Source organism: Bactrocera tryoni, chromosome 2 (assembly GCF_016617805.1).
Source record: "Bactrocera tryoni isolate S06 chromosome 2, CSIRO_BtryS06_freeze2, whole genome shotgun sequence".
NCBI lineage: Eukaryota > Metazoa > Arthropoda > Insecta > Diptera > Tephritidae > Bactrocera > Bactrocera tryoni.
The window spans coordinates 32,066,506-32,078,204 of NC_052500.1; the positions used below are offsets into that span (position 1 = coordinate 32,066,506).

The 11,699-nt window shown below is 37.9% G+C and overlaps 1 protein-coding gene across 1 annotated transcript; it reads left to right on the top strand.

Moving 5' to 3' along the window:
- The first annotated feature begins 7,519 nt into the window (after positions 1-7,519).
- Positions 7,520-11,449, top strand: LOC120768189 (phosrestin-2). The gene is made up of 4 exons (XM_040094758.1): positions 7,520-7,866; positions 9,011-9,818; positions 9,880-10,009; positions 10,892-11,449. The coding sequence occupies exons 1-4, from the start codon at positions 7,758-7,760 to the stop codon at positions 10,934-10,936; spliced, it is 1,092 nt and encodes a 363-aa protein (XP_039950692.1). The 5' UTR covers positions 7,520-7,757; the 3' UTR covers positions 10,937-11,449.
- Positions 11,450-11,699: the final 250 nt, after the last annotated feature.

The following is an 11,699-nucleotide window of genomic DNA, read 5'->3' on the forward strand; positions in this document are numbered from 1 at the left end:
TCTGAACGGCCATTCCGGGTCAGCAGTACCGCCCTGCGACACATTGCACAATGTACTTGTATTTATGGCGATTTGAGAGCCACATGAGTACAGCTACACGTGTGTTGCCTAGTTTTATGACATAGCGGGGCTTATACATACATACATACATATATACAAAGATACGTATGTACATACTATGTGTCCGGGTTTTTATGTGTCAGGGAATTCCAACCATATTTCTCTTTATGAAGAAGCGTCTACTACAGAAAATGAGTCGCATAATTTGGTTTCAGTCGAAAAGTTGTTCCTTATTGTTGGCACATTTATTTTAAATTATGAGTCGTATATTTATGCGTGCGTATGAACTGCACTTGTTAGGATGACAATGGCTGAAGGAGTGAGTCACGTCGCAATACCTGCGGCTTAAAGCTTGAACGTGCTCGCAGTGCTCTAACTGTTCAGGTGTCAGCCATTCCTTATACATAATTCTCGCCAGTATTGTGGTATGTAGCATTGTTTTAATTTAGCTTGTGCATTAATTTGTTTTAAAATATTAAATTTCATAAGCTCCGCACACATTATTTAAATTTCGGACTCGCTAAGTTCTGCGGTAGCCCATTTTCAACCACTATTTTTATTACAATTCCAGCTGAATTTGTGGAGACTAAAACAATTTACCTGTAGTGTCTTTGTTGGTAAGTTTTCTCAGCCAATTAGTTGAGAGTAAAAGTCATTTGACACGTTCGAATATAAATATCACTCCCGATGAAGTCACAGCCTTCCCTAAGAGAACGTGGAAGGTATTAAACGAAGTTTTTTTTAATAATAGTGTTCCAACTGGTAGAAAATATAAAGATCACGATAAGACTTTCACTAATGATTTGATCGACTTCGTTGAAGTTTGAAAGTTTCGTTAAAAGTTATACACATGCAATACAATCTTGTACAGAGTGCGTGCCTAGCACACAGGTAAAGTTGAACATCGCAAAGTTGCTTATGTACGCTTACAGATTAATATTTTCTAAGACGTAATGTAAAAAGGTATTTCCATATTTTCTTATTTTTTTAGGAAACAATATATTTGTTGTATAAATGAACGTATTTAAGAAGTTTTTCTTCAAGATATTGGACCACTTGCTCTGGAACAAAAGTGAAATCATAAATATTCAATTTAAGTATGAGCTGAGGTCCATTCTTGCTAGAATATCCTGCGTTGTCTATTATAACATAAGTTCTTTGATGGCAGGTAGGTATGTACATAAGTAGAGTGGCTGTCTAACTAGGCTTTTGGATATCCACCGGGATCTTTGATGGCAACTTGCAACTAAATTTTCCGCTTATTCTACAGGAAGCGACCTGCAGGTGTGTTGGAGTAACCGAGGAGTTGAATTTAAATGACTTTTAATAGTCAATTTGGGAATTTGCAAAAAAATAATAGCATCCGCAAATTGTTGCTATTGATGTTCAAATTACTTCATAATCCGATGACGGTATTACTACCCGTTATTACCTCTATTGTAATACGAAGAACATAGGCAATGTCACCCAGTGCAGAGGCACGTCTGATGGATCAACATTATCATCGGACAAAGAAATACGAATGGATTTAGTAGTGAACAAGCCCTTGAAAACAGATATTATTGGCTATGGTAGGTAGTCAACGCATTTTCATTTGTGAAAGTCACCGTCATAAATAAGTAGTTGTTGACATTTTCGTTTATCTTGGCATAAGCGCTAACACCAAAAATATTGCTAGCTTTGAAATCCTACGATGAGTGGCACATCATATTCAAAAGAATGTAGTGTACAGCTTTGAAAGTATTCAATGATATGTTAACATTGGTGGTCGTAAAAAACGAGGAGCAATTGGACTAAGATAATAAAGCTTTGACTGTTACAGTGCCAATCAAAAATAAGCCCAATACGAATGGGTTGATTAGTATTGTTATTGATTTATTAGCAAAACTCTCTACATTATAATTATTATTATGTAATATGTATCCTTCAGTTTTGGATTTACATGTCTCCTTTACAAAAATATAATTTGATGATGTTAAATACTACTATTAGGAAAGGATATTTCCGATTTTCAAAAACATATCTCTCGAATTGACTGATATTTTCGATAAAAGTTCTTTGTACGAGCTTGGGTCCACATAAGGCATTCGGTTTTGGGGGCTTGAATAGTTGTAGTCCGCCTTTAACAATTTTTAGCCATAAGTAGCCTACCTTGTAGGCTAGTGACATGAACTCGTCCTTTTTTCCTTGCCAAGGAACCCGTGTTCCAATCTTCATTACGATATCGCAATTTTTACTCAAGTTACAGCTTCCACTAACGGACGGACGGACGTATAGACAGATAGACATCCGGACTCCAACTCGTCTTGTCATCATGACCATATTACAACAATATACAACGCTTGTATAAACGAAGAGGTGTTTCCCGACTCGTGGAAAGTACAGCGTTTGGTTCTGCTCCCAAAACCAAAGAAACCACCTGAAGAACCTTCATCGTACCAACCTTTGTGTATGCTCGATACAATGGATAAAATGTACGAAAATGTAATACGGAGTTAGCAGTCCAGAAAGCCGGCGGATTATCAGAGAGACAATACGGCTTTCTAAAAAAGAGATCCACTATTGACGCTCTACGAGAAGTCGTCAAGAATGCGTTCAACACGGCAAAATGGGCACACATAATCAAAGCCCTGGAAAAAATTCGCGCCCCTGAATAGCTCATAAACATTATAACGAGTTATTTTAAAAATAGAAAGCTGATTTATGATACGAACGAAGGAGCCAAGAGCTACTATATCTCGAGTGGAGTACCCCAAGGGTCACTGTTAGGCCCGCTATTATGGAACCTCACGTACGACGGGGTGCTAAGAAGGCAACAACGAAAGATGTGAAACTTATAGCGTATGTGACGATCTCATGGTGGTAGCTGTGGAAAAACAATTAGCCGACTTATGAAGCAAATGCAATGAGTGCGTAAATACGACACTGGTTCTCTTCTGTAAGTCTGGAACTGGCTGAGCAAAAAACTGAAGTTTTAATCATAAGCACCAGGAAGGTACAAGAACAAATAGAGCTTACTATAGGGGAGTGCGAGATTACTTCACAACCGCAGCTGAAGTATCTGGGAGTAATATTGGATTCTAAATTAAAATTTTAGGAACACCTGGAGTATTCTTCCAGTAAAGCAACCAAAATTTATTATGCTCTATCAAGAATGATGACCAATAGAGGCTGTGCGCGCTCCAGCCGGCGATTCTTAATAGCGAAAGCAATGAGTTCCGTAATACTGTATGCAGCACCAGTATGGATACAGGCAATGAATATAAAAGCGTATGCTAAACAAATAATTGCGGTGCATAAGTTTTCTGCAATTTGAGTAATAAATGCTTTCCGGACTATATCAACCGATGCTGCTGAAGTATTATCCAGTATGTCACCCATTGACATCCAGGGAGATGAGCTCGAGCAATTAGAACAGAGGAGATAAACAATAGCACTAAAATGTGGCAGGAGCGGTGGAGTTTCTCACCCAAAGGGCGCTGAGCCCATCGACTCATACCGGACATCCACACGTCGATACACAGACGACATGGGGACCTAGAGTTTTATTTGACCCAAATACTTAGTGGACACGGGTGCTTTAGAAGCTACCTTTACAGATTCCACAATGACATTAGTCCGTACTGTCCGACGTGTACAGAGTATATAGAAGAGTCTGAACATGTACTATTTTATTGCCCTCGATTCTGAAATACAAGGGAAAAACTAAAAACCACACTCAGTGGTAGTTTTACGGTCGATAATCTAACGACACTCATGTGTCAGACGACTGATAAATGGAAAGCTCTTAGCGCGTCATCAGTCCGAGCAATATAGGAGACATAAATGTCCTATCCCTCCCACGAAGTAAATCCTAATCGGTGGTTCCGTGAGAGAGTCTTGAGTTGGGAGTAGATTATGTTTAGCGGATTAAAGTTCCGCACACCGGCTTTCGATTCTTCTCCCTACTATAAAAAAAAGACGCCATAGCCTCGCCAGCCGGCTGTTGCGGCTTTCCTCGCTTTGAAAGGAGTTCTTCGTCTTTAGTTCACTCCGGTGATTGTCAATTGAACTTTGGAATAAAATTATGAAGTCATGTTTTATCTGCTGTCACATACATGCTTGAACATCTCCAAATCATTAACTGGTCGTCGCTTATGTTAAAAAGTTGGTTCGCGCGGCACACAGCTCTCTTATTCCTAAATACACGTGAACAATTTCAATTTATTGTCATTTAAAATTATTTTCTGGACTTTTTTGATGTTTTCGTCGCTAAAATCACTTTTGGGCGTCTATTGTATTGACCGTCTTCAGTGTTCGTTTCATAACGTCTAAACGTTAGCTAAGGATGGTTGATTTTCCTGGCACAATGTCCGACAACTCGTCATTAAGCCAAGTTTTTGCTTCAACTATATGTTTTTTCCTTCAAAAAGCAATATCTTATTAACTAGCGAAATTCCTTTTTATCCATATTTTTCACAATAACAAAAGTTGCTTCTTTCAAAATTATATAATTCACAAAGTAATGATCCCACAGCTGTCAAATTTATACCCTCGTCATTTGAATGTGAGCCGGAGACTTTTCAATTGAATTCTTAAATTCCTACTTCCGGTTTCAGTTTCACTTTAACATAACAAAAAGTCACGAACTTTTTGGTATCTTGCAATTTTTTTTAGGAAAAAGCTGGAATGGGTTTACTTTTCACTTTAATATACTTGTAAGTGTTTTTAGAAACAGAAAGTTCAATCACTTCTCAAGAGGTGGCAAGTCTTGGTAAAATGTTTACCTATACAATTGTTTTCTCTATTAAATAATGAGTTTTAAATCAACATTGGAATTATTTAGGGACAATTGTATAAAGTCGACACTTTCGATTCCAATGAAGTGTCGAAAATATGCGTGCCGAGTTTCGCACTCATGCAAATACAAATCTACTAGAATACAAGTAAGGAAGGGCTAAGTTCGGGTGTCACCGAACATTTTATACTCTCGCACGATAAAGTGATAATCGAGATTTCATTATCCATGTTACATTTTCGCTTAGACCAAAAATGTGTCCGGAAGTAAAAATTAATAATATTTTAGTACCCCAAGCGAATGAAGTAACTTATCTTGGTATTCACCTCGATAGAAGACTTACGTGGAGAAAACACATAGCGAGTAAAATAACTTGGATGAAGATAAGAGCTGCAAATTTAAATTGGCTATTAAATAAAAACTCCAAACTTAGCCTAGACAACAAAGTGCTTTTATATAAAGCGGTCATAAAGCCGATTTGGATGTATGGAATTCAACTGTGGGGTACGACCTGTGCAACTAATATAGACATAATACAAAGGTTCCAATCAAAAATGCTTAGATCAATCACGTGTTCGCCATGGTACATGCGTAATGAAAATATCCATAAAGACCTTGGTATTTCTATGGTAAAGAAAGAAGTAGAAGACAGCAAATTGAAATATATATCTAAACTCCGTGATCACCCAAACCCTTTGGCTAATGCTTTGGTACATTCCTTAAATCAAACACGCCTTAAAAGAAGAGATATGCCCGCGTACTAAGGAGCAATGTATCACCAAAACAGCTCAATCATTTGCTTGAGCGTGTCTAGTTTTTAATTAGATTTAAGATTTTATAACTTATTGTTAGGCTTTTAAAACAAAAAGCAGATTCAATAAAAAAAAAAAGATATTGAAACAAAAAAAAAAAAGATTTCATTATCCGTCATTTACATATTTTTCAAATACCGTATTTGTGTAAAGTTTTATTCCGCTATCATCATTGGTTCCTAATGTACATATTATACAGAGAAGGCATCAGATTGAATTCAAAAGAGCATTATATTGAAAAAAGGCGTGATTCTTAACCGATTTCACCCATATTTTGTACATGTCATCAAGGTGTTAAGAAAATGTCACATACCGAATTTCATTGAAATCGGTTTAGTAGTTCCCGAGATATGGTTTTTGGTCCATAAGTGGGCGAGGCCACGCCCATTTTCAATTTTTAGAAAAAGCCTGGGTGCAGCTTCCTTCTGCAATTTTTTTCGTAAAATTTAGTGTTTCTGACGTTTTTTGTTAGTCGGTTAACGCACTTTTAGTGATTTTGAACATAACCTTTGTATGGGAGGTGGGCGTGGTTATTATCCGATTTCTTCCATTTTTGAACTGTATATGGAAATACCTGAAGAAAACGACTCTGTAGAGTTTGGCTGACATAGGTACAGTGGTTTCCGAGATATATACAAAAAACTTAGTAGGGGGCGGGGCCACGCCCACTTTTCCAAAAAAATTACTTCCAAATATGTCCCTCCCTAATGCGATCCTTTGTGCCAAATTTCAATTTAATATCTTTATTTATGGCTTAGTTATGACACTTTATAGGTTTTCGGTTTCCGCCATTTTGTGGGCGTGGCAGTGGGCCGATTTTGCCCATCTTCGAACTTAACCTTCTTATGGAGCCAAGGAATACGTGTACCTAGTTTCATCGTGATATCTCAATTTTTACTCAAGTTACAGCTTGCACGGACGGACGGACAGACGGACGGACGGACGGACAGACGGACGGACAGACAGACATCCGGATTTCGACTCTACTCGTCACCCTGATCACTTTGGTATATATAACCCTATATCTGACTCTTTTAGTTTTAGGACTTACAAACAACCGTTATGTGAACAAAACTATAATACTCTCGTTAGCAACATTGTTGCGAGAGTATAAAAATGGATTTGTGGAAATAAGACAAGTGACATGTACTCGTATAGGATGCGTAAAATTACAACCAATATGTATGTGTGCTTCTATGAGATTTTATTAAATTTCATTGATTTTCTGTTACCAGAGTGTTGAATGTCATTACCAAAGGTGTTGCGTAGTTAGATACACGCAAACAAACACACTTTTGAGTGCTCAAAGTAGTCATATAACTATATGGAAGAACAAGCATAAGCACCCAGAGCCGAACATACATACAAACAGAGGCTCAAATTCGCCAACGGTACCGCAAACCAGAGGCCACACAGCGCATTTCTCGCCCACACAGTGCCTCAGCCCATTGCACCCACTCATGTATGCGTGTATGTGTGTATGCTGCAATATGTTTGCACGCGTGTGTATGTGTCGAAATCAATTTCGGTCAAACTGACCCGGCTGCAGCGCCAGCAATTGTGGTAGTCAGGCTAGTCGCCGAAGCCGTAGAAATGGTGCCCAGCGCAGTGCAGTCACATGTGCACTTGGGTGTATGTGTTGCGTGCGCTTTGGCCTGTCTGCTAATATGAGGGTGCGCTTGCTTGTGTGTGTATGTAAATAACACGACATTTTCGTATTTGCCAAACACCCACACACACATGCGCGCACGCACACAGCCACACGCATACGTTCGCTAATTCAATAAGAGTCAAAGCTTGTCAGCTGCTTTCGCCCGCTATAAAGGTCGCTCAGCAAACGGTAGTTAATTTAAAATCGCCGCAGACGTGCAACGCGCAACTAGAGAATCGTCCGAAGCGTCCATTAGACCCACAAACCGCCAGCGCTTAGGAAGCTAACTGTGTGCACGCGTACGCGTCGTATTCCGCGTTCTCCAAATAACAGAATTTTGTTAAATAATTTTCCGAATTTGCGAACGTTCAGCCAGCCATTCTTACGTGTTTCGCCCGTCCGAGTCCGATTTAGTAAATTATATTTTAAATCAAAGCAGTAGAAGGCAGTCGGCAAGATGGTTGTCAACTTTAAGGTCTTTAAAAAGGTCTCACCCAACAACATGATCACCTTGTACATGAACAAGCGTGAATTCGTCGACTCCATAACGGTGGTGGAGCCAGTCGGTGAGTGAGCGTGTGGATATGTAAAATAAATTTTAATTTTTCGGCCACAAAGTCATTAATCATCGGAGCTTTTCGTTTGACTATGAATTTAAATTATACTGGCGGATAGTATAAAATTACAACAGTCTGAATATGGCGTAGAAATGAAAAATTAATGTTTAAAGATAAATGTAGGCGCAGTAAGAGGAGAATAAAACGTCGTCTGGCAGTGATATCTAAACGTTTTTCTTAATATTTTTGAAGTTTCGTCAACTAAAAATATAATATATTAGTTTTTTTAAGGCCAACAAGCTTCAATAACTCAACGAGCTTTTAAAAGCTTTAAAAGCACCATCAAAGAACATTGAAAGCCAATCTTGTGTAACTCATGGAATAAAATTTTAAAGCTTTAGGTATCTAGAAAACGAATTACACTGAAGTATATTTAAAGCTATCTAACGGTTTTGATAACTTGAAACTTCATACTAAGTTCTAACTCATTTTTGGAAAGTTTCTACCTTGTAATGACTCTGCAAATTTTCTAGAATCATACAACAGCCTGTAAGAATTCATTATTTTGCTACCTCTACTTTTCTATAATATATGGTAAAGCTTAGCCCCAGATGGCTTGAAATTATTGCAAGGAAGCTTATCAGAATGCGAACGGCGGGAGCTTCAATATCATCTTAAAATTTAGCACTAAATTGGATTTGGCTTTACTTGAACTTTGCGCTGCTGTGAGATCCTTCTGTATCAAGAACACCAGTGAACTACTTGACTGACTAACAAAAATCGCAAAGAGGAAACATCTCGATATTTTCCTTAGACTGTCCAATTACGATCGAAAAAAATCGAAATCACCCGAACAGATTTGCTAAGAACTCAAATCGCTTTGACGTTGGTGAAGGTCATGTGATATATTTTAAAGATTTTTTGGAGAGATAAAGGTTGATATTTCAAGTAACAGCATGTTACCCTCATAATATCAGTAGGCAGGATCAACCTGAAACATAACCTCACACATGCGTTGGTACCTAACTGTACTTGTATGTTCATGCCAATCTCGTCTCAACTTAGTACAAACTACTTTTGCTCTCTTCTCTCTTAATTGTTTGAGCGAATATTATTTCCTCAGGCATTTTCATCAATATCATTTGTTTTACAGATGGCATTATCGTTCTGGATGACGAATATTTGCGGCAAAACCGCAAAATCTACGTGCAACTCATCTGCAACTTCCGTTATGGACGCGAAGACGATGAAATGATCGGCTTGCGTTTCCAAAAGGAACTTACGCTCGTCTCGCAGCAGGTGTACCCACAGCAGAAGGTCGACATACAGCTGACCAAAATGCAGGAGCGTTTACTAAAGAAGCTCGGCTCCAATGCGTTCCCCTTCGTTATGGAGTTGCCACCCAGTTCACCAGCTTCGGTCGTGCTGCAGCAAAAGGCCAACGATGAGACGCAACCTTGCGGTGTACAATATTTCGTGAAAGTCTTTACAGGCGATAGCGAATGTGATCGCTCACATCGTCGCAGCACCATCAATTTGGGTATACGTAAAGTACAGTATGCACCCAATAAGCAGGGCATACAGCCTTGCACGGTGGTACGCAAAGATTTTCTACTCTCACCCGGTGAGCTGGAGCTGGAAGTCACGCTGGATAAGCAACTGTATCATCATAGTGAGAAAATCGCTGTGAATATCTGTGTGCGTAATAATTCGAATAAGGTGGTAAAGAAAATCAAGACCATGGTACAGCAGGGTGTCGATGTGGTGCTCTTCCAGAATGGACAATTCCGCAATACAATTGCATTTGTGGAGACCAGTGAGGGTTGTCCGCTCAACCCGGGTTCCAGCTTGCAAAAGGTTATGTATTTGGTGCCGACATTGGTGGCCAATTGTGACCGTGCTGGCATCGCCGTTGAGGGTGATGTAAAGCGCAAGGAAACGTCATTGGCATCGACTACTCTGTAAGTAAAACCAAAGCACATGATATGAACTCCGCTTTTAATTTTATATGAATCTTTTCAGCATCGCTAGTCAAGATACGCGAGATGCTTTTGGCATCATCGTTTCGTACGCCGTAAAAGTCAAGCTGTTCTTGGGCGCTTTGGGAGGCGAACTATGTGCCGAGTTACCATTTATTTTAATGCATCCAAAGGTAATGATTTCTATAGGTTGTAATTATTTTATTCGTCATAATTAGTCTTATTGAGGTTGAAGTTTCTCAATTTAATGAAACCCGTTTAAATTTTTGACTGAGATGATACTAAGGTACAGAGATAGCAGAATGATGACGCCATCGACCTGATGTAGTAAAATTTACAATTTACAAAAATTTAGTATATCACGACTTCCGTAAGAAATTCACTGAACGGTACCATAAAGAACTCTGAACGACTAAGAGTGATCAGCATTGCTAATGTTATGTCTCGACAAACAGAAGTTGAAAACCTATATAAATTTGAAAAATGTCGAGGACGCAATATCTTTATTCTTTAAACTACTCTCTGTAAACAGTTCGAAATCAACTTTTCTCAGTACTTACCTTCATGAAACTTGAAAACCACGACATCCAGTAGAAAACGTCGAAGACATTATAAAATGTACACTCTTATCTAAATGATTAGCTTGGCGAACTGAGTCCTTTCCGATGTCATCTCTCTCTCTACTTGTCTGTATATACCCATGCACAAACTATGCGCGAACTAGCTATCAGGTTTTTAAGATATCGGTCTGAAATCCACACTTTGTGGGAACATACATATATACACATATATGATATTGTATTACAAACTGATTGATCAAAATCAAGTTCTTGTTTGATTATCAGATATCTGCATGAAATTCCACAATGCTACAACCTCCAAACATATTATGCAGATCGGAGCACTACAAACCGAAGTTAACGGGTTTTCATAATTTTTTTAACCGCATTTCACTGCATTATATGCTATTATATATATAGTACATACATATATGTTATCACATATATTTCAGCAACTTGTCGATTTTAATTTCTCTCACTATTATGTTTTCACAGCCCAGCCGCAAAGCCCAGGAGGCCGAGGCAGAAGCAGACGCTTAAGCCCTGCTGTACACTTGATCTACTTGAAAAATAAATATTGCGATAAAGAGTTTTTGATGATGTTGCTAATTATACTCCACAACTACTTACAAATGGACTTTGACAAATCCGTATTAATCCACTAGTCACAACTACAAAGTGCATTACTTATTTATATATTATATATACTGGCATATTATATATACATGTATATATATATATATGTACTGTATATGTATATTTAGCCGAATAATTATTTATCAATGTGATTTATTTACTGTACTTGGCTTGTTGAGAGAAGAGGAAACTTGAAGCTTGTTACTTTTAATCCCATGTTGTTACAATTTGTTAGCTGCAATTAGTATATTTGTATGTATGTATGCAACAAAGTGCATAAGTATCGAATTTACTTCAACAAAAACAAAAATAAACCATGAAAATCGGAAAGGATAAGCATTCTTCAAAAATAGTTATGAATTAAATAAAAAAATGTGAAGGACAGAAATAAACAAAATAAAACAAAGGTGTTTGTAAGAGGAATTTGAAGTTACTGGATTCAACATCGTTCAAAGCTTTAGAAACATGTATATAATAGCATTCTTGATCCGATTCAAACCATTTTTGATATACAGAATAACTACGAACTGAAACGTAATTTCTTCTGATTACTAATCTATAGCACGGTTTCACTTATTCGGTATGTGGAGGTTTGAAGAGCTATGATCCGATTTTGATTATTTTTTAATTTGATATGGCATATCTTAAAGTACATTTTCTGCAAATT